The sequence below is a fragment of the Pituophis catenifer genome, unplaced genomic scaffold (genome assembly GCF_029215685.1).
Source record: "Pituophis catenifer annectens isolate HBS135680 unplaced genomic scaffold, rPitCat1.0.hap2 SCAF_9, whole genome shotgun sequence".
NCBI classification, from domain to species: Eukaryota; Metazoa; Chordata; class Lepidosauria; order Squamata; family Colubridae; genus Pituophis; species Pituophis catenifer.
Window position 1 is genome coordinate 27,229,879 of NW_027256889.1, and position 23,214 is coordinate 27,253,092.

The 23,214-nt window shown below is 48.2% G+C and overlaps 2 protein-coding genes across 4 annotated transcripts; both read right to left on the reverse strand.

Annotated features, from left to right (window-relative positions):
* Positions 1-500: 500 nt before the first annotated feature.
* On the reverse strand, positions 501-6,127 carry AIRIM (AFG2 interacting ribosome maturation factor). 3 transcript variants are annotated; one of them, XR_011600750.1, is made up of 6 exons: positions 5,850-6,127; positions 5,591-5,755; positions 5,377-5,498; positions 4,484-4,618; positions 2,034-2,209; positions 501-1,826 (listed from the first exon to the last, which is right to left on the reverse strand). XR_011600750.1 is itself a non-coding variant. In XM_070949651.1 (4 exons), the coding sequence occupies exons 1-4, from the start codon at positions 6,125-6,127 to the stop codon at positions 4,578-4,580; spliced, it is 606 nt and encodes a 201-aa protein (XP_070805752.1). In that variant the 3' UTR covers positions 4,378-4,577. The 3 variants fall into 3 exon arrangements, 1 of the variants encoding a protein (XP_070805752.1); XR_011600749.1 differs by having other exon boundaries at positions 501-1,841; XM_070949651.1 differs by lacking the exons at positions 501-1,826; positions 2,034-2,209 and having other exon boundaries at positions 4,378-4,618.
* Positions 6,128-11,459: 5,332 nt separating this feature from the next.
* On the reverse strand, positions 11,460-14,861 carry YRDC (yrdC N6-threonylcarbamoyltransferase domain containing). The gene is made up of 5 exons (XM_070949550.1): positions 14,548-14,861; positions 14,351-14,465; positions 14,119-14,238; positions 12,869-13,011; positions 11,460-12,320 (listed from the first exon to the last, which is right to left on the reverse strand). Exons 1-5 carry the CDS (start codon positions 14,859-14,861, stop codon positions 12,251-12,253), a joined length of 762 nt encoding a protein of 253 aa, XP_070805651.1. The 3' UTR covers positions 11,460-12,250.
* Between the last annotated feature and the right edge of the window lie 8,353 nt (positions 14,862-23,214).

Here is a 23,214-nt window from a genome sequence, read left to right on the forward strand (position 1 = left end):
AAATGAGTGACATGGTTGTTAAGAATGCTGCACGGGCATAAATGATGACCAGTCATAAGTGCGAAGACCGGTCAAAAGTGCGAGGACCTGTCAGAAATCACTTTTTTCAGCCCTCTGGGTAGTCTTTTTGTGCATATGGACTACTCAGAGGGCTGAAAAAGTTATTTTTGACTGGTCCTCGCACTTTTGACCAGTCCTCGAACTTACGACTGTCCTCACATTTTACATTTTTGCCCTATCTTGTCACCATGGTGAAGAGAAGCAGTTGTGAAATGAGTGACATGGTTGTTAAGAATGCTACAATGGGCATAAATGATGACCAGTCATAACTGCGAAGACTGATCAAAAGTGCGAGGACCTGTCAGAAATGACTTTTTTCAGCCCTCTGGGTAGTCTTTTTGTGCACAGGGACTACTCAGAGGGCTGAAAAAGTTATTTTTGACTGGTCCTCGCACTTTTGACCAGTCCTCGAATTTACGACTGTCCTCACATTTTACGTTTTTTGCCCTATCTTATACCATGTTGAAGAGAAGCAGTTGTGAAATGAGTGACATGGTTGTTAAGAATGCTGCACAGGCATAAATGTGAGGATGGTCATAAGTGTGAGGACCAGTCAAAAGTGCGAGGACCTGGCAGAAATGACTTTTTTTCAGCCCTCCGAGTAGTCCCTATACACATAGCCATGGCCACCCGGTCACATGACCAGCTAGCCACGCCCACTCGGTCACATGACCTCCAAGCCATGCCCACAAAATAAGCCACGCCCACAGAACCGGTAGTAAAAGAAATTTAGAACCCACCCCTGGTTGGGGGTCACCACAACATGAGGAACTGTATTAAAGGGTCGCGGCATTAGGAAGGTTGAGAACCACTGCTCTACACGCTCCTGATCTCCCACTTCCCACGTTGCTCGCAAGAAGCCATAAAGAAGCGCCTCTAGTCGATCAAAAGGGTCCCACCACCAGACCACCCAGAAAGAAACTCACATCCTCCCGATATCAGACAACCCAGTATCCGAACCACACCTTGCCCCCCCGCCTCTGATCCAGTTGCAACACCACTGACCCACAAATCAGACTTAACCCCTGACCCAGCTGCCACATGGAGACGTACCCTCCTGGCAGCTGTGGCAGGTCATTTCTAAGAGGCCAAAATGGTCAGTCGGTCCATCCCAGTCTATTTGAAAGGCAGCAAAGGGACAGAATCACCGGATCAAGCCAGCATAGGCTTTCAGGAGTCCCAGTGTCACCGGAGCCCATGCTTGATTGGTGTGCAGATATTCCTGGCAACTAGGTTTTTAAGAGCCTCAGAATGTACAGGTCTACCGGGTCCTTGATCGCGGGCAAGCCAACTGGACTGCAAAGCACGGGTGATCAGACTCAAGAGTTTCAGCTCTCATCTTTGTTTCTTGTAGATGTTGGATGACAAAATCTATTAGGGTGACTCTCCATGATGCTGCTGAGTCAAGAACAGGAATCAGGACAGGAATTGATGGTGCTGCAGGGTCAGGAACAGAACCTGGTGATGGAAGACACTGGATGGTTTGATGGTGAAGAGACCATTTGATGAATTGGAGACGCTTCTTCATGACTCCTTGAATGACCTCGGAAGTGGGAGAACAGTAGTATAAAGAGCTCCTTCTTAGCATCCCCCTCTTCCAGAAATGTCAGTGTGTTGTCGTAGAAATTGATTGTCCTGCAGGGATCACATCAGATGCTTGGTTGGTAGGACAGCTACTCGTTCAGCATTGAGTTCTCCCAGATGCCGGAGGAACTTGTGCATATTGAGACAAAACTGTGATGGATACTGGAGCCCACAGGAATTGGCTGGAAGAAGAAAAACTGTGAGAGGGAACATCTATGTTATTAGCAAGCCCATGTTCATTACTGGAGTCTTGGGATCCAGAAGGACCCAAACTCTTTTTCTCTTTTGTTAATGTAACCAGCAGATAATCCCCTACAAAGTGGTTGGCCCAGTCGGGGATGGCCTGGATCTTAGCTCCAGTATAAGGGGTACAAAGACTCCTCCTGTACCTTCTCCAGCAGTTCCTATGAGGTGGTGCCCAGGTCATGTTTTGGATTCTTAGCTTTCGACAAATGTCTTGGAAAGCAGGGAGTTAGTAGTATATAAAGCTTCTTCTTCAGCATTCCTGGCCAGAGTGGTATCACAGGGCCTCGTCATGTTTGATACTTTTCACTTAAAGATGTCTCTATGAAGAAATAAAACAATTATGTCAAGATCTATGGGATGGTTAGAATTCTGTAGCACCAGATTTTATCATATTGTTGATCCACTATGTAATAGGAATGATCAGAACATGAACTTCCATACAGAAAGTAAATCCACGAGAGGTTTTTTCCTTACATTTATTAGCATACTTACTCACACCAAGGTATTTGGTTTTGTAACATGAATACAAAAAGGCATAAGACTGTACAGAGATCCTGATTCAAAAATGCCTGGAGAATAAACACCTTGTATAGAGCACCTGCGAGGTGGAGGCAGAGGCAGGTGGGGGGAGGCATGCGATCTGAATGCACCCCGCAGGCCGCGGGAAAGCCAAGAGGCAGTGGGTCAGAGTGGCTGGTAGCCGCAGGCTTTGTCTTCGTGTGGAAGCAGCAGAGGCGCGTGGGAGAAGGCAGGTGATCTGGACACACTGAGTGGGCTGCGGGAAAGCTGACAGTTGGTGGCCCAGAGTGGGAGGGCAGCTGCAGGAGGCTCTTTTTGCGTGTTTGGCTTGCCACGCAATGCGTTGTGATCACCTGCCTTCCGCCCCGCGCCTCTGCCTCCATCTGCTGCCGCTGCCACTGCATGAAGACAAGCCTCCAGCAGCCACCTGACCACTGGGCACTCTCAGCTTTCCTGCAGCGTGTCTGGGTTACCTGCCTCCCCGCCTTGTCTGCTGCTTGGACAGAGAATCAACTCACTTGTGCTGCACGGGCCCCGAGTGCATTGACCAAGGGACCAGCAGGCTGCAGGTGCTGCCAGGTACTGTTGGTCCCCATGCACTTGCCTGAAATCTTGTTTCCCCAAAAATAAGCCCTAGTGCTCATTTTGGCGCCCAAAATAGTTTTGGAGATACACGGTATGTCTTGCAGCTGCCCTCCACAACTAATATACAATCCTGGAAAATGGTTATTTAATTTACGCTATAGGTAGTTCTCGAGTTGCAACTATTTGTTTAGCGTTCATGTTTACAATCGCACTGAAAAAAGTGACTTCTAACTAGTCCTTGCACTTAGTACCATCGCAGCAACCCCACAGACACTTAAATCAAAATTCAGGCACTTGGCAGTAGGCATTATATATGACATTGCAGTGTCTTGTGATTGTGTGATTGCCATTTGCAACTTTCTCAAATACCTTCTGACAAAGTCAATGGGGGAAGCTAGATTCATTTAATGACTGTGTAGTTCACTTAAGAACTGCATGATTCACTTAATAACCATGACAAAAAAGATGATAAAATCAAGCATGATTTACTTAACTGCTTTGCTTAACAATGGAAATTCTGATCCCAACTGTGCTTTTAAGTTGAGGGTTACTGGTATTCCCATGAATACCAGTTGTCCAGTTGATGTTGTCCGGATGTGGAGTCTACAAAGGAACTTACCCTTTTTTTTAAATAGCTAAGTAAGGAAAGAGACACCTCCCCTTCGGAGTTTCCCAAGTTTGCTTCTCTTCTTCATGAGAAAGTGTAAGAGTGCCCTTAAAGTGAGTCAACTACTTTAAAGCATAAAAACAGCACATCTCCAATCTGAGCAGTAAGAAAACCTGAATGTCCTTGAGCAGGAGTCCCAAACCTCCTGTCCGTGACTAGGTGGAAACCAGGCAACACTAGTGGGCAGGCGAGCGTGCGAAGCTGCATTTGCACAAGCATCGTGGGTTAAACCATCCCCTCTCACCACCACCCCTTCACCAGTCCGCCAAAGCAGAAAGGTTGGGGACCGCTTTCTTACAGAGCACTGCATTGCCTACATGATAATGCTGAAGGAGGCGTTTGAAGAAAGGGACCAAGTGCAGTAAAGTGAAATTTTTATTGTTATGTTTAGCCCTAAAATACTGTGAGAACAACAGATTATGCCTGGAGCATCACTGTAAACTAGGCCAAGCCCATGAGCCCAGCTGTATCTTTGCAAGGCATCAGAAATGGCAACTATTTCTTCTCCTCTACAGAAGCAGGTCTCTACCCTGAGCAGCAAACAATGAGCTACCAACAATTGACTCCTCTTAAGCCACAAAATTCCCAGAAGAGAACCCAGCCCATCTCTGGGCACCCATCTCTCTAGTTCTGATCTTCTCCTTTTGGCAAAACCAGGCCCTATAAGCAAGCCCTGCCCTGCCTGCTCCTCTAAAAAAGAAAGCGGACACCTTAAGGGCAGGAAATCTTTTTTATTTGAGATGCCGTCAAGAACTGTGCTCCAGGTTGGAAAAGAACCTGAGCTGCAATTAGTCACAACACAATCCTGCAAGTGGGGCTCACCCCAGGGCAGACTCCAAGTCCAGGGGCCTTCGAATAGCAGGGCTTCCTGAAGAATCCTTCCCTGGGGGTGAGCAAACAAGCTGCTTTGTGCTCCTCATGCGTCCTCCAGGAAGAAGGCGGCTTTCAACAATGTTTCTGGGCAAAGGGAGAAAAACGGTTTTGGTAAAACATCTGCCACAGGTCCTCTTGATTTTTCCTCCAGGAGCTCCGAGGTGCAGGTTCCTTCCTCTCCAGAACCATGCTGGGTAGGTTGGGCTGCGCCTCAAGCGAGCTAGGAGCGTTCCTGCCCCCCTCAAGCCCCCCCCTCCAAGGGAGGACTCCTGCCAGCACCCAAGAGCTTTCCAAGCCAGGCCATGGGGCAGTGCTGGGCCCAGGCCCAAGCGGCTCTCCGGAGCGGCCAGCCTAGGGCAGGGGTCAGCAACCTTAAACACTCAGAGCCACAAAGGTCCTAACCAGAAGCCCCCATTCAATTCTGGAGCCAACCGGAAGTCCCCCACCATAGAATCTATTTATTTATGTATTTGTTTGTTCAATTTGTAAGCCGCCTTTCTCCGAAGACTCAAGGCAGCTTACAATGCATTTAAAAACCATATATAAAACATTAAAAGTTAAACCATTAAAAACAATTAAATCTCCTCCTAACACGGAATCTCCTCCTAGCGCAGCATCCTTTTTCCTCTACCTGTCCTAACCGAAAGCCCTATCAATTGCGGAGCCGACCAGCAACATGGAGCCGCAGCAGAGGGATGAAAGAGCCACACGAGGCTCCAGAGCCACAGGTTGCTGACCCCTGGCCTAGGGAGCCAGTCAACAGTCTGCCCCCCTCTCCCCCCAAGGGCCTGGCAGGAAAGGCCGGTGCGAGGGCCGAAGAAAGGCCACCGCCGGCCGCTTACCTTCCACGCGATCTCCACGCTGCCCGCGCTGCATTATCCGCTCCCAGGCCTGGGGGCCCGCCTGCACCCCCGCCACGTCCCGGTAGCTGAGCGAGAGCAGCAGCAGCCGCGCTTCCAAGTACCTGGGTGGAGCTCAGTTAAGGAGGCCTCAGACGGCGGCAGCCACCCCGCCCGCCCTTCCCCGCGCTGCTGAGGAGGAGGGAGCGAAGGATACACGGCGTGGAAAAGCGCCTCGGCGTCCTGCAGCCCGGCCACCAAGTCGGCCCAGGCCGGAGAAGGCGCGCGGGGCTGCGGGTCGGGGTCCTGGCCGAGGCCCCCGAGCACCAGCAGCGGCGCCAGGCTCGCGCCGACGGCATCCCGAGCCTCCCGCAGCGCCGGCCTGTCAAGAGAAGGGAAGGGAAGGGATGAGGAGAGGAGAGGAGGCTCGGCTGGGCCCGCAGGGAAGGAGGGAAGGAGGAAGCGGCGGCCCTTACAGCTTTTCCCGGCGCAGCTTCGCCAGCAGCGCCTCCATGGCCGCCCGCTGCTTCAGCCGCAGCCGCTCCGGCAGCCGCGCGAAAGCCCTCAGCGGCGTCTCCCCGAAGGACACCCTCCGCGCCGCCTCCGCCTGCCGGCCCACGTTACCCAGGGCCCTCAGCAGCGGCAAGCAGGAGGCCAGCGTGTCCCGCCAGCCCCGGTGCTGGTCACGGAGGACGCGCAGCCCCGACCGGAGGCCGCCCCGCAGCCTCTCCGCTTCCTCAGCCGCCGCCATCATTATCATTGGTGTGGCCCCGCCCTCTCCCCGCTGCCATTGGCGGGCAGCCCGGCTTTTTGAGCTGCCGTCGCTCACTATTGGCTCCTATTTAAAGAGATTGTCCAGTAGGACTCCAAGGTTACAGCCCCTGGCATTAAGCCAAGTTTCACCTAGTTTGCACCTCTACAGCTGATTTTTCTTGCCTTAAGTGTAAAAAACTTCCAATTGTAACCGACCATTATTCTGCTATTAAAGCAGTGTTTCTCAACCTTGGTAGCTTGAAGATGGGTGGACTTCAACTCCCAGCGCTGCTGGCTGGGGGATTCTGGGACTTGAAGTCCACCCATCTTCAAGCTTCCAAGGTTGAGAAACACTGTATTAAAGGAAGGTGAGGTCGTAAGTCTGCACCTTGCCTAGGAACAAGCTAATCTTGTTGCAACTTCTCCTCGACAACACCGTCGTGCATTGCGGCATCCCGAAAGTTAGTTTGCAAGCAATCTGACCTTGAACATTTACAATTTCTCAAAACAAGCTGATTTTTCATCTTTTGACTCAGAAAATGCTCAAATCTACAAAAGAGGCACCAAAGATCACATTTTTGGTATCACAATGCACGTGTGTTTGTTACATTCACTGTAATGTTGGGGGGAATTATGGTGGCATTTCCATAAATGCATAGGTGTGCCTTGTTTTATGAAAATCTCTATGCAGAATTCCAAATGTGGTCTAACAAAGCAGTATACTTCATGTGTACTGCATTGGCTTATTTGGTAGCTGCAGCACACTGCTGGCTAGGACTGTTGGATCCTGCTGTTAAGCCAGGTACCAGCTATTCTAAATCTGCAATTTTGGTTTTTGTTGCCTAATTCTAAAACCATAGTTTTCTCACCAGTGAATAGCATTTTTTTTGAGGATAGGGCCCAGTATTCAAGTTCGTCAAGATCCTTTTGCATCTTGAGCTTATCTTTTAAAGCAGTGGTCCCCAACCCCTAGTCCATGGACCCACATCAGTCTGCAGCATGCCAGAAATCGGGCTGTGCAAACAAGCAAAACCCTGTCCACAGGATGCAGGCAGCACGTGAAACCACATCTCTTCCGGTCTGCAGAAAAACCTCTCCATGGAACTGGTCCCTAGTGCCCAAAAGGTTGGAGACAGCTGTTCTAAAGCGCTGACTCATTTACAGTGAATAATGTCCTACAAATTTTAAAAATCTGTTATTGACTTCTATTCCTAATCTATCTTTTACGGTTCTGCTTTTAGTAGGTTGGACTATTTTTTCCTTTTGTGTAAAGACACATGCAAACAATGAATTAGGCAGTTCTGTTATCTCCCTGCTCCCTGTCACCTCCTTGCCATCTTCTCTCATTAGTGGACTGATAGTTTCCTTTTTTGTTTCTACGTGTTGAAAGAAACTTCTAAAATTATTTAAAAGTTATTTGCAAGTCTTTGTTCATTCAGTCTTAGCTTTCCTGACTTTATCTTTGCAGATTCTGGCTATATGCTGGTATTCTGCTTTAGTTATGTTTCCTTCTTTCCACTTTTATACTTTTTGTTTCAGTTCTTTATGCAATCTTGCTGGTTTCTTCTGTGATTTCTTTTTCAATGTACTATGCTAGACTGAGATTTTATATTTTTCAGTATTTCTCAAGTTTGTTTTCCCCTTAACAATTTCCATCCATGGAAACCTTCCCAGGCTCCAAGTTTGTTGAAATCAACTCTTTTAACATCTCTAAGACATTTGTTTGATTTTATTCTATTGCTTGTGTCGGCATTATGTTGAATTCCAATATCACATGATCACTCTCCCCCAAAGTTCCTGTAACTTCAACCCCTGCTATAATTTCATCTCTGTTAGTGAGAATTAAGTCCACTATAGCTGGACTTAAATGGTTCCGTTCTCTACCTGTTGGGAGAAAAATCTGTCTGCTAGGTTCATCAGGAACTTGTTTGATATTTCACTGGTGTAGTTTGTTTCCCAGTTGATGTCAAGGTAGTTAAAGTTCCCCATTACTCTTCAAATTTTGACCTGACCATTCAACAACAAAGTTACAATGGCCTTGGAAAAAGTGTCTTATCACCTATCTTTTTTGAAGTTACAACTGTTGCACATGATCACTCACATTTATGACGATTGCAATTTATAAACTTCCCAGCCAACTTCTGACAAGTAAAGTCAAGTGGAAAATGGAAAATGCATCTTTTTTCTTTTAATTTGATTTATATGCCGCCCTTCTTCGGAGACTCAGGATGGCTTACAATGCGTTAAGCAATTTTATTTTCCTCTGTACCCCAAAAGACAGTTTGGACTCTGCAGAAAATCCTAAACTGGAAAGTTTCCCCAGCCTTCCCTTCTTCTTCAGCCAGATCTGTCTGTCAAATTTATTTGCTTCCCATCTTACCCCAGCAGGGTAATTCTAGGCAGCTTACAATATTAAATTCTATTTTACACTAAGTTTTTTACTAATATGTTATTGCTAGAGTCCCAAAACTACAAACATATATTTAGTCTGGCTTCTTTCCTTCCAAGAGAAGATTGTTTGTTATATTCTAGTATTGGGAATGCCACTGTCAACTCTGCTTATTATTTCAATAAAATAATATCAGCACCTGTTCCATTTCAGGCAGCAGTTCAGCAGAAAAAAGGTCAGAAGAGAGACAAAGAATGGCTGTTAATGCACACTGTATTTAAGACTTCAGGAACCGCTGCCTTCACTTCCATTTTAGATGTTATTTTCAGAGCATATGGAATAGCGTGCACTTGCATCTATATAATCAACAATCCATAATAATCTCTACTCACATGGGGGGACACACACTGGACCTTGTTTTTGTCTCTGGACAGTGGTTGAGTGATCTCGAGATAGGGGATATAGTGATTGAACCCTTGTCATGGTCAGATCACTCCCTCCTTCGCCTGGACCTTCGAACCGCCACACCCCGCCGCAGGGAGGCGGAACCGACCAGGTGGTTCCGCCCCAGGCGCCTGATGGATCCTGAGAGATTCCAGATGGAGCTTGGGCCATTTCCTGAGGTTCTAGCACACGACTCGGCTGAGGACTTAGTGGCCGCCTGGGATAGGGCGGCGGCTGATGCTTTAGACTGAGTCGTGCCTTTGCGGCCTCTGACCCGGTACCAGTCTCACCTGGCTCCTTGGTATACTGAGGAGCTGAGGGAGATGAAGCGCCGGAAAAGACGCCTAGAGAGCAGTTGGAGGGCTAGTCGTTCTGAATCCGACCGAACACTGGTAAGATCTCATATTAAGAATTACCTAGTGGCGATAAGAGTAGAGTAACTACTTTTCTACTCTTATTGCGTCATCAGATAATCGCCCAGCTGCCCTGTTTAGGGTGACCCGCTCTCTGCTCCATCAAGAGACGCGGGAAGACCCCTTGGAGGGTAGAGCTGAGGATTTTGTACAATATCTGTATGACAAAATTGCTCAGATTCGTGAACAGCTAGACTCTGACTGGATTGATCCAGAGGAGATGACAGGGGCAGGTCCTGAGAATATTATTTGGGAAGAGTTTGATCCTGTGACTCCCGAAAGCGTGGACAGGATACTGAACAGACTAAAGGCGACCACATGTTTATTGGACCCGTGTCCATCCTGGTTGGTACTGGCCTCCCGGGAGGTGACACGAGGCTGGCTCCAGGAGATTATAAATGCTTCTTTGAGTGAGGGTGTCTTTCCCACCGTCTTGAAAGAGGCGGTGGTGAGGCCCCTCCTCAAGAAGCCCTCCCTGGATCCAGCTGTATTAGCAAATTATCGTCCTGTCTCCAACCTTCGCTTTGTTGCAAAGGTTGTTGAGAGTGTGGTTGCACGACAACTGCCTCAGTACCTGGATGAATCGAATTATCTAGATCCGTTCCAGTCGGGATTCAGGCCCGGGTACAGCACAGAGACAGCATTGGTCGCATTGGTTGATCTCTGGAGGGCTCGAGACAGGGGTTGCTCCTCAGTCCTTGTCCTATTAGACCTCTCAGCGGCTTTTGATACCATCGATCATGATATCATGCTGCACCGGTTGGAAGGGTTGGGGGTGGGGGGCACTGTTCTACAGTGGTTCTCCTCCTTTCTCTCTGACCGGTCGCAGTCTGTGTTGACAGGGGGGCAGAGGTCGACCCCGAGGCCCCTTATATGTGGGGTGCCACAAGGATCGGTCCTCTCGCCCCTTCTATTCAACATTTATGTGAAGACGCTGGGTGAGATCATCCGTGGTTTTGGGGTGAAGTACCATCAGTACGCTGATGACACCCAGCTGTACATCTCCACCCCAGACCACCCCAATGATGCCCTCGAGGTGATGTCCCGGTGCCTGGAGGCCGTACGGATCTGGATGGGGAGGAACAAACTCAGACTCAACCCATCCAAGACCGAGTGGCTGTGGTTTCCGTCGTCCCGATATAGTCAGTTGGCGCCATCTCTGACTATTGGGGGCGAGTTGTTGGCCCCCACAGATGGGGTTCGCAACTTGGGCATCCTCCTGGACTCACGGCTGTCTTTTGAAGAGCATATGACGGCCGTAGCCAGGAGGACTTTTTATCAGGTTCGCCTGATTCGCCAGTTGCATCCCTTTCTGGATCGGGACTCGTTACGCACGGTCACTCACGCCCTTGTCACCTCACGCCTGGATTATTGTAATGCTCTCTACATGGGGCTCCCCTTGAGAAGCACCCGAAGGCTCCAACTGGTCCAGAATGCGGCCGCGCGGGTGGTAATGGGAGCAATGTGGCGCTCTCATGTAACCCCCCTCCTGCGCGAGCTGCACTGGCTCCCAGTGGTCTTCCGGGTGCGCTTCAAGGTTTTGGTTACTATCTTTAGAGCGCTCCATGGCTCAGGACCAGGGTACTTACGAGACCGCCTCCTGCCACCAATAGCCTCTCACCGACCAGTTCGCTCCCATAGAGAGGGACTCCTCAGGGTGCCGTCGGCCAAACAATGTCGACTGACGGCCCCCAGGGGGAGAGCCTTTTCTGTGGGGGCACCTACCATCTGGAACGGGCTTCCCCCGGAGTTACGAAACATCCAAGACTTACGCATTTTCCGCCGAGCCCTGAAAACATTTCTATTCCAACAAGCTGGTCTGGCCTAACTCTCCCTTTTTAATTGGCTTTTAAACTGTCTTTTAAATTGGGTTTTAAACCTCTTTAGATAAATTTGGATGTTTTTTAATCTTTGAGCCTAAATTACTTAATCTGTTTCTTAATAGTTTTTAACTTCTATATGTATTTGTATTTATTATGGCTGTTCACCACCCTGAGTCCTTCGGGAGTAGGGCGGTATACAAATATGAAAAATAAATAAATAAATAAATAAATCCTGGGGGATAAAAACATTGCAAAAACCTATAGTTCAGTTAAGACAAATTTATTCATTCTGCAGTAATTGTTATGAGGTCTGAGAAAACTATTCTCATTCAGCAACTTAATTTTTTCTGTAACAGCCCATTCAAGGTTAACAGTCAATCCCAACTTTTGAATTGTCCATATTCTTATCTAGGCAGAAAATCTGCCACTAACACCCCCCCCCCAAGTGTTTTTCTATTTCCAAACTACTTTATTGCCTTGGGATTTTTGGTGGTCTCCTATTCATGCAATAATTGGGTTCAATCCTAACTAGACCCTGTCTTTATAGGGAGGAAAATGCCACATAAATTGCATAGTTTTCATTTAACAACATTGGTCCTTCTGTTAGGTTATGAGACGGGTCAACAGAGATAGCTGCACCCATTTATTTAGTCCTATATTCAACCCTCTGCATTCAGCCCTCCCACATTATTCAATGTGTTCAACTGAATTATTCATATCCAAATGTTCTAATGATCCTTTGCAGGATCTGATTTCAGTTCACATAAGCTTGCTTCTTTAGACAGAGTAGGAAAAGTTATCTAGTCTGTGTGACAAACCAGATGTAGAAATGCTTCAGGCAATCAGAAATAGCTGCACTTTTAAGTCTTAAAGGAAATCCAGCCATTTGGCCACAGTCCTCAAAGTCACAAATTGGACAATTTCTGAAGCTGCAACAGCATCAAGGATGTCACCTAAGGGAGAGTCTCTTTGAAATCATAATGGTCACATAAACATTTTACTTTCTTGGCTTGGAAAAGCCTGACAGCACTTCAGTGCCCCCAAGGTCCAATATTTCAGTCCCCAGACACCTCAGCTCTCAATCCATACTTGGATGCCAGGACTTCAAGAGTTTGAGTAAGTGCACTGGAAAAAAAATGAAGAGATAATTACAAAATAGAGCCAGGAAAGGAGGGGGATTCCTGCTGTAATATTCTGGAATGCAATGAAAACTATCACAATACAGTACAATAACTTGGGTTTCCCCAGTCCACAAGGCACGTGCAGAAACGAGAGGTATCTGCTGTATTTCTTGGAGTATAAGATGCACTCCCCCACCCCCCAAAGAGGGTAGAAGTGTTGGTGCGTCTTATACACCGAATACAGCCATTTTTGGCCTCCAGAAACCCTGCCTGCTCATCCTGTTTTTGCCAAAAACAGGCCTGTTTTTCGCAAAAACAGGACGCACAGGTTTGGGAGGCCTGCAGAATGCTCCTGGGGGCCTTGGAGGGCAAAAACTTTTTTTTTCTTGTTTACCTCTTCAAAATCTTGGTGCGTCTTATACTCGGGTGCATCTTATAGTCCGAAAAATATGGTATTTTGCATCATCAACTCTTTTGGACCACAAAAATGCTTCCCCTTCATAAGAAGCAAGTGTAAGCTACTTAACAACCCTAAAATAATGTGTTGCTTACCATCCTGGTCGAATAACCTTGTATTTTCCAGAGATGGAGAGGTCAACCACAGTTGAGCCTAGCCGACACTCAGGACTAAAGTCATCCCCAGTTGGACCCCCATCGATGACCAGTGAAAGATGAGGCCAAAGCTCCTGGAATTCCTGAAGAAAAGATACATAAGAAATTAGTTCCTAGAACCTGCTTAGTACACTTCATAGGAAATATTATTGGGGGACGGTTGGACAGTAGAAGCCTGGGAAAGGCAGGCAGGATTCTGTTCAAAGCAAAAGGTTGGAACTGTGCCTGCCCAATCCAAAAACAGAGAATGTCTGCTAAACATCCCTATTTATTGAGATGTGCAATGGATGGGCACCTCTCCTTTGGAATAACTCCTCCTGGCCCCAAACAAGTGAAGAAAAACATGGCTCTTTTGGAAGCCCTTTGGACTTGAATGTTGTAGAGCTCCCTATGCCAAGAATACTGCATTGTGGGAAACAGAGTTGTATTGATTTTACAGAATTGTAGGAAGACATGTTGGCCTGTGAACAAAATACATTGTATATGTCTCTAATCTCATGAACTAGGCTGAAGCCTGAAAATTGTACATAGGGGCTAGGATTAGAGGCCTCTGCTGGTTAGGCCATAACCAGAATTTACTGATATGATAGTTACTCTAAAGACAACCCCTAGGAACTAGGACCATAAAAGGAGATTTGTAAATAAGGGCAGGGGGAGATAGAATTAGTATAGTGGGAGATGTAATGGGGCAGAGATAATGTATTCATTTTAGACACTTTGGATAGGTTGTGATGTCATTACGAAGCCAATGAAGAAGAGGTGGAAGGTAAATTTGTAACGGTACTAGGGAATACAAGGCAAATTTATTGATGATTTAGGGTGTGTCCACTGTACCTGTGTGTGCGTGGTCCACCCGCTTTGCAAAGTGAAGAATAAAATTACCATTGTTTTCTCTTGGAAGTTTTGGCTGGTGATTATTTCCAAACTAGACAACAAATCCCACAGTATTAATTATTGCTATACACTGTGATTATGGCATTGGCAGCTGTTCTTATTTGCATTAAATCAATCCATGAGCAAGAAGGTACAGAGCAAACTTAGGTTCAGTCCAGAACCATAAGATATAAGGCTGTCAAGTTCCAGACCACATCAAGCAAACTTCTCACAAGCAAGCCCTTTTCTATAAAAGCCTGCTGACCTTAAGGCCAGGAGTGGCTCCAAACATGCTGCGGGGCCAGAGCCGTTCTTACCGTGACGGTGAGGCTGCTCGCCCTGTCGCTGACGTTGGCGCTGGTTAAAGCCAGAGGACCGTCACAGGCCCTGGCCAGCTCCCTGACGAAGTGGTGATTGGGGACACGGACGCCCACCAGCTGCAGGAGGGGAAGAGAGACAGGCGCTACTAAAAGGAGGCGCCCGGTCCACCCCGGAGGGGGGAAGGGGGCAACCGCCCAGCCCCAGGAGCGCAGCCCGACCGCCGCTCACCGGCGTGAAGGGGTTCAGGTCGGCGTTGAGGGCGTCCGAGCGCGGCATCACCAACGTCACGGGGCCGGGCAGGAGATCCCGCAGCAGCTCCTCGGGCACCGGGACGCGGCAGTACCTGTGTGGGTGAAAAGGGCTCAGCGGCTGGGGCGCCCTCCCTGCCACTCCCCGCCGCTCCCGGCCTCTCCCGGCCCGCGCACCTGTGCACCTGCTCGACGTCGCCCAGACAGATGGCCAAGGGCTTACCAGCGGGGCGCCCCTTCAGCCGGTACAGGGCCTCGACGGCTGCCGAGTTCTGCGCCAAGCAGGCCACGCCGTAGACCGTGTCGGTGGGCACCGCCACTAGCCCGCCCTCGCGTAGAACTGCCGCCGCCCGCGCCCGCGCCGCCTGGCCCGCCGCCCCGGCCAGGCAGACGCGCCGCTCGGCACCCGCGCAAGAAGGGAGTGGCCGCCCCCGCGCCACCGGGCCCGTCAGCATGGCCCACAGCCCCCACCACCCCAAGCCGACCGGCATCCGCGGGCTCTTCCGGCGCCGGTTACGCACTTCCGGCGCGCCGGCCGGGCGGCCCCACCACCGAGAGGCACGACCAGAGCGGCGCCTCGGCATCCTCCCCCATCCCGGAAGAGGTGATGCCCGCCTAGCCGGAGAAAGGCGCCGTCGAGTTCGACTTTTCAGGCTGCCTCGCGACTTATTTCTTATTTTTCACCGGGGAACAGCAGGGAGTTCAAGTGCTCTGTCGGGTAACGCTTTGCCGGCTTTGATGCCTCTTCAGAAAGTTACATCGGTTTTCTTCCGTCCTTGCAATGCGAAGAGCATCACAGCGCTGGATAATTGGGGAAGCCAAAGAAGGGCCGAAGGAGAGCCACGAGGTCTTTCGCTCATTATACTAGAAGCCTCTCGGTCTCATTGTGTCGAATCTGTCAAGCTATGGAAATGCTGGAAAGAATGGGAATCCCAGGGCCAGCCTTTCTTCTGACGAGAAGCGTCAGGAAGCCGCAGTGCAGACCGAAGACGTCGAAACAGACGGGCTCCATGTTGGCAAAGGAGTGAAACAAGCCCGCGTATTATTTCTTCAACCTATATGCAGAATATATGCAGGTTGTGCCAGTGGTAAAATCTAACTTTTTTTTACTACCGGTTCTGTGGGCGTGGCTTGGTGGGCGTGGCAGGGGAAGGATACTGCAAAATCTCCATTCCCACCCCACTCCTGGGGCCAGCCAGAGGTGGTATTTTCTGATTCTCCAAACTGCTCAAAATTTCCGCTACCGGTTCTCCAGAACCTGTCAGAACCTGCTGGATTTCACCCCTGGGTTGTGCTCAAGAAACGATGAGCCACTTAACAACAAAGTTATGACCAATACCCCAAAATTATATGCAACCCCATTTCAAAGTTATGACAGCTACAGTGCCATTGTGGTCATTTGCCTTTACGGCAGACCATGAGAATGCTGCAGTGCCCTCTGCCTCTATTTCCCCCCAACCTCTCCCAATGGACCTATAGCACTCAGGCGTCCTCCCCGTGCCTCCTGGAAGCAGCCACCATTTCCAGGGCCCTGACAATTCTTTGCTAAAGTGGTGGCTGCTTTCAGAACTTTCTTCACTGATCAGCTTGCTTGTGGGAAACCTCTCCTGGTTCTTGCCTGGCTTTGGAAAGCCAACCTTCTTTAGGCAGCTTTAGGATGAGCTTCTCCCCATTGCAATTGTTAAGTGTAGCAGAGAGTACCTCGGTGTGGAGAGTCCCTGGGAGGCCTGGCACAATTCCTGACCCATACTGCAGTCCTCCCCAGCTCAACCCAGCAGGGTCTCTTACACTTGGGCCTCCACCCCCCATCATGCTTTGCTCCACTTACCTCTTCTGAAGATCTCCTTTCAAAATTCTGCCCAACTGAGGCCATCTCGCACCGTTCTGGAGGTGGCCTCCATTCACAGTTCTGTCAGAAGCACCCGCTTCCAGAATGGTGCCAGGCTGGCCTCTGCAGGAAGGCCACACATCACATTAGCTGATGCTGTGTTGAAAAAGTGATCTTGGAAAATCGCCTTTCTGAAGAGAATCAGCTGATGAATTGCAAGGCTTTGGGCCATTTCAGAAATGGGGGACATTTTGGGAGTCCCCACAGTGCTTGGTTTGAGATTGCAGCTGCTTTTCAGAATGGCACTTGCTTCAGGACAGCACCAGGGAGTTTCTGCTTAGTAAGGCCACGTATCACATTGCCCGATTCCCTTTGGGAAAAGCAATCTTCAGAAGAAGTAAGTAGAGCAATGTGTAGCAGAGGAAGGGAGGCCCAAGGCCAGATGGGAAATAGACCCAAGAAATCCAACAGGGCAAGAGAGAGAAGATAGGTGGGTGTGAGGCAGTTGTAGCTTCCCACTTTGTCAAGCATACAAATTGTGGTCATGCGATTGTGGGAGTGCTAGAGCAGCCATAATATGGGGTACAGGTTATAAATCCTTCTGTTCAGCACCAGCATAATTGCAATGTTCATTAAAAGATAGCTTGTAAATTAAGGATTACCTATAGACTTCCTATGTTCATCTGTAGGTCAAAGTACAGTGTTCTAGGTGGCAAACACAGCAAATGCTGAATTTCTATGTTGTCTCCTTGAAGTTTTAAGTAAGATAGACTCAAAATTCAGAAGGCCTTTGGCAGATTTAGCAGCATTGGGCCCTATGCAGTTTGACTCTGGGACCCGATGACCTGGGCAGGATTCTGGGGAGACTTAGTGCGGCCACATGTCTACTGGACCTGTATCCCTCCTGGTTAGTACTGGCTTCCCGGAAGGTTACACGAGGCTGGTTCCAGGGAATTATCAACGCTTCATTGAGTGAGGGTTACTTCCCCACGGCCTTGAAAGAGGCAATGGTGAGGCCTCTCCTCAAGAAGCCTTCCCTGGACCCGGCAGTATTAGCCAACTATCATCCTGTCTCCAACCTCTGCTTTGTGGCGAAGGTTGTTGAGAGTGTGGTCACACGACAGTTTCTGCAGTACCTGGAGGAAACATCTTATCTAGATCCGTTCCAGTCAGGTTTCAGGCCCGGGCACAGCACGGAAACGGCATTGGTCGCGTTGGTTGATGATCTCTGGAGGGTTCGGGACAGAGGTTGCTCCTCTGTTCTGGCCCTGTTAAACCTCTCAGCGGCTTTTGATACCATCGACCATGATATCATGCTGCACCGGTTGGAAGAGTTGGGGATGGGGGGCACCGTGTTATGGTGGTTCTCCTCCTTTCTCTCAGACCGGTTGCAGTTTGTGTTGGCAGGGGGGCAGAGGTCAACCTCGAGGCCTCTCATATGTGGAGTGCCTCAGGGGTCGGTCCTCTCACCCCTTCTGTTCAACGTTTATGTGAAGCCGCTGGGTGAGATCATCCGTGGCTTTGGGATGAAGTACCATCAGTACGCTGATGACACCCAGCTGTATATCTCCACCCCAGGCCACCCCAACGATGCCCTTGAAGTGATGTCCCGGTGCCTGGAGGCTGTGCTGATCTGGATGGGGAGAAACAGGCTCAAGCTCAACCCTTCCAAGACTGAGTGGCTGTGGTTCCCGGCATCCCGATATAGTCAGTTGACTCCATCCCTGACTATTGGGGGCGAGTCTTTGGCCCCCTCGGAGAGGGGGCGCAATCTGGGAGTCCTCCTGGATACGCAGCTGTCCTTGGAGGAACATCTGACGGCGGACTTTTTGTCAGGTTCGCCTGATCCGCCAGTTGCGGGCCTTTCTTGATCGGGATTCCCTGTGCCCAGTCACTCACGCCCTCGTCACCTCTCGCCTGGACTACTGCAACGCTCTCTACATGGGGCTCCCCTTGAAGGGCACCCGGAGGCTCCAACTGGTCCAGAATGCGGCCGCGCGGGTAGTTACGGGAGCTGCTTGGCGCTTCCATACAACACTTCTCCTGCGTGAGCTGCACTGGCTGCCAGTGGTCTTTCGGGTGCGCTTCAAGGTGTTGGTTATCACCTTTAAAGCGCTCCATGGCATAGGACCTAGATATCTTCAAGACCGCCTGCTGCTACCGACAGCCTCCCATCGACCTGTGCGCTCCCACAGAGAGGGCCTCCTCAGGGTGCCATCAGCCAAACAATGTAGGCTGGTAACCCCCAGGGGGAGGGCCTTCTCTGTGCGGGCACCCACCCTCTGGAACCAGCTGCCCCCAGAGATAAGGAGAATCCAAGACCTCGGTGCCTTCCGCTGTGCCCTTAAAACCTTCTTTTTCCAGCAAGCCGGGCTGGCCTAACACTTTTTAAAAATTTTTTTAATTGTTTTGTCATTGCTTTTAATTATGGGGCCAAATATTTATATATCTTTTTAATTGTATTTTAATGTTTGTAGTTTTTGTTTTTACTTTGGCTGTATACCGCCCTGAGTCCTTAGGGAGAAGGGCGGTATATAAATTTGATATAAAATAAAATAAATGCAACAAGATACAGCTCAGTGGTGAGAAAAGCAAAGTCCTGCACTTAGGCAGGAAAAACGAAATGCACAAGTGTAGAATAGGGGCTCAACAGTAAACTGTGAAGGGGATGTAGGTGTCCTATGGGCCACCATTAAGTATGAGCCAGCAGCATGATGCAGCCACCAAAAAAGCCAATGCAGTCCTAGGTTGCATCAGCAGAGGGATAGTATAAAGCTAATGAGGCTGCACTAGTGAAGCCACACTTGGAATACTGAGTCCAACTCTAGTCACCACTGTAGAAATCAGGTCCAGTCATTTGCTCTGTGCAAAGATGCCTCTCTCCTTCACAGTGTTTATTGCTTTTTATAGTTTTTTACAAGCAGAAAAGGCAAACCAGCAACAGCGTTTTAATTGGTAATACTATTCGCCCCCCTTAAGATGCCATCATCCTGATGGTGAAGGCAAGGTGAGATAATGCAGATCAGAGCCAGAATGAGATCATACAAGCAGGCAAGATACATAGCATCTGAGGCGAGGCAGTTTGCTGCACACAGCCTGACACCATAACCATTTACCTCTACACACCACGATACAAAAAAGATGCTAAGGCCCTAGAAAGTGCATAGTGAAGAGCAATAAAGATAAGGGGCCTTGAGGCTTGCCTTTTGGGTTTGTGGATGCTCCATTGATGGAGGTTTTCAAGAAAATATTGACAAGGATGGTATAAGGTCTGCCTGCCTGCTGGACTAGAAGACTTCCAAGATCCCTTGCATCCCTATGATTATATTAAGCTGCTGTTTTTTATATTCTGCAGACAAAGAAATTGGAGATGAAAATATTATGAAAGAAAACAGTGGAGGCCTCCATATGAGAAATGAGTGCTCTGATTCCCATTTGACTCCAGCCTCCTGCTGCACCTGGCTGAGATTCTGGTCCAGATGGCCTAGGATACTTCCAGCAGTTTAAACTAGCTCCCACAAAAGCACACTGGAAGAAGCAGGTGAAAAAGAATTAGGATATCCTGCTGCTCCCTGTTCAAGCAGAGGCAAAAGGTGTTCCAACTTTAGTTGTTTTGTAGTCCAATGTCAATGCTCCCCCTCTTGTTGACTGGAGGCCCACAGAATGGCTCGGCACGCTTTCTGCCATCTAAGTGAATGGCATGGGAATTGGCGTGTATCTTCTCCCCAGTAATTCATTTATTGAAGAAAGAAATCATCCATAGGCACCATATTTAAATAAGCATTTAATATTTAATTGCTACTAATATTGCCTTCAATTAAAAAATTATTTTCTAATTCCTTGCAGATATTTCAAAGTACAATATTAATTTTATACAAACTGGAGCAGGTAGCAAACCCTATTTCACATTTTACATTCTTCAAAAATACAACTTTGTTTATTCTTCTGGTGTTTTGGAAAGCTCTTCCTTTGGAAGTACTGTACCTATAGTGAGCATCTTCACATCACTCAATGCACAGATATTTGATCCCAGGTTTCATAGTTAAACTAAATGTGCTTAAACATAATATAGGTACTCCTGAGAGAAACAGGTTACTTCAAATTCTCCCCATCGTGTCCTCCGAGGTCGTGGAGTTTAGCCATAGCAACACTGAGGCAGGGTTCCCACAACATGCATAACCTGATCTTTCAATTCACCCAATTCACAGACCACCTCAAATCATGAGTTAACACAATGGGTTGATCAATTACCAAATGAAGACTAACCAAACTGTAGCAGTTGTGCATTGCAGTGGTTAAGCCTTTCATAAACTGGCTACCCTTCCATGAAACCCAGCCAGAGTCTGATCATGAAGATTTAGATCACAGTCCAAAAGTGAAGGGGACTCAGGAAGGCACTTTCAAAAATTATCTGAGAACCTTTGGAGTCTCCAGGCTCCTTACTCTAGGAAGCAATCAATCGTTCTTTGTGGGAAAGTGCCTGCTGGAAAAAAAGAAGGAAATCACTTCTCTTCAACTAAAGGGTTTTCTCTCCCCACAACTTGCACAAGTTGATGTTTTTCTCCCCGACAGGAAAAGGTGCATCTGAAACTTTCATGGTTGGAACAATGGGAGATACCTATTTCCTGGTATGCCTTAATCCTAATTTGGACTAATCCAAAATCGGAAGAGAGGCTTAGACTGTTTTCTGATATTCAGTAGAGTCCCACATCTAGCTCCACTCCTAAATCCTGACACTGGCTAGATAAAACGTACTTTGTCTTTTGCCCACATCATCTAAGCCAGTATCTTAGTATTTGGAAAGAAATAACACTGCAAAACAAAAGAAAAAACTTCAAATAACATATTTCAAAATAAGAACAACAACAATAATCATTCTTCCCTGGACTTTACTAGTGAAGACTGTATGTGGGAAGAAAAACTAAAACACCCAAGTGATAAGGAAAATATAATGCATTTACTTGAAAGTGTCCACTGCATAGAAACTGGGTTTGACCGGCATGCACACCATTGAAAACACAGTGTGGATAACATACCATTTCCACCCATTTTCACAAACACACAGACACCATACATAAAAATATCCAGTTTCCTTGGCATTTTTCAGTGCAGAACAGACTCCAAAGCTCAGAAACAATAAACAATGCGGAAGTTGAAAAACCAGCCCTCGCTAGCAGGAAATATTGGCTAAAAACAGAAGATGCTATTTTTAGACTTGAAGCGAACGCAAAGGATATGATAAGAGAGTAGCATTTACATCCTGGTCCAATAGAGGCTCCAAACAAGATTTCCTGTGCTTTAATAGATAAGAACTCACCAATGTTACTGCCATCTCTCCCAAGATTAACCTGTCTCTTGTTGGTACCTTGAAATTTTGGAACGTCTTGGAAATAAGGCAGGCAGGTGGCAGCAGGGCACCGTCTTCAGAACAGCTTCATGACCAGCGAAGAGCAGCCTGTTCCCTCCCTTATGAGGAGCAGGACAGAGCTGAGAAGGTCTCCAAGCAGTGACCAAAACTGGAGAGATTCTTATCTTACCAAGTCCGTTCAGCTCAGGCTACTAATGGAGGTTTTGCATAGACTGGACATTTGCTTAAAGATGCATAAGTCAGAAAAGGGCAGGGTGATGGTTTTGCGCCCCTTCCATCGATCCCACATAAACACACTTGTGCGCATGCACGCACATATACATACATATAACCACACTCACAGAGTGCATGTGGACACTTCTAGTTAAATGTATTGCACTGAAGTTAAGTACTTTTTTTTTTGCACATCACATACTTTTTTACTCAGAACAAAAAGGAGGGAAATACCCAAGGACTGTGAACAGTTATTTACAAATGACATTGCAGCCGTCAGCTGAAAGAGAACTAAAGTGCATTTTAGAGGCCAGCAAGTGTAACTAGATCAGCCCCAGTGAACTATATTCCTTCCCTAAACTTAAATAGCAGACGCAACTGCCAGAAAACACTAGACTCCAGAGCAGATTTTTCTAAAACTTAGTCATTTCCATGTTCATGAACTACAATTTCAGAATTCCCCAGCCTGTATAACCACTGCTGAGAAGTCTGAGAGTTGAAGTCCATATCCCAGAAACTGACTACTTGCCCTGCTCTAATAACTTGCTCCCACTCTCAATACACAGCTGAGATGAAGTCCACTGGGACTCTTTATTCCCTGGAGTCTTGGTACAATTAAGTTACTCAACCCTCAGCCCATAAGCAGCCCACAGGCTCAGCTGGCTCCCAAAGTCACGAGGGGGCAGGAGGTGGGGGCAACCTTTCCAACAGGCAGCATCAAGCAAAGGGAACGCTCTTATAACACATGATCAAAATCCACACAGAGACATGCTAGTCTAAGCCCCACCCCAACTGACAGTAGAGTAGCTCTCCAAAGTTAACAAGAAGCACCGTAACTACACAAGCCTCACAGGCAAGGACAAGATTCAGGAGGCTCTCGTCTGTGTTTAGCTTAGGAGGGAGTGGAGCATCAGAAATGCCCATGGACTGCAGATAGTCACAGAGGAACAGCGACCAACCGGCTTGTCCCGCTGCAAAAGCAGCACTGGAACCTGCAAGGTGCCTTGCAAGGCCTTGCAGTCGCCTCCACTCCACAGCCACGTCACGGTGGCAATGACCCTGCTTCTTCCACCTCTGCTTTGTGACCACCCTGCCTGCCTCTCAGCTTGAGAAAAGCTCTTGGAGGGGCATTCTGAGCAATGGGCATTTGTCCTGGGAACAAAAGAGGATTACTAGAAAAACCAAACACAGTGGATGTGACAAAATAAAAACATGTACAAAACTTTAGAAAGGAGGCTTCCCAAAACCGTCCAGGCATTCTATGCTGGGATTTTACCCTGAGTAAGTTAAGAAAGAAAAGGCGTCCTTCCCCGATGGGGCAGGTAGGCTGCCTCACTGCACCCCAATAGTCTGCCGAAGGAAGGACAGTCTGCTTTGCCAGACCAAGAGCTGGATTGCTCCTCAGTCTCCACTGGACCAACGCCGAGACCCCTGA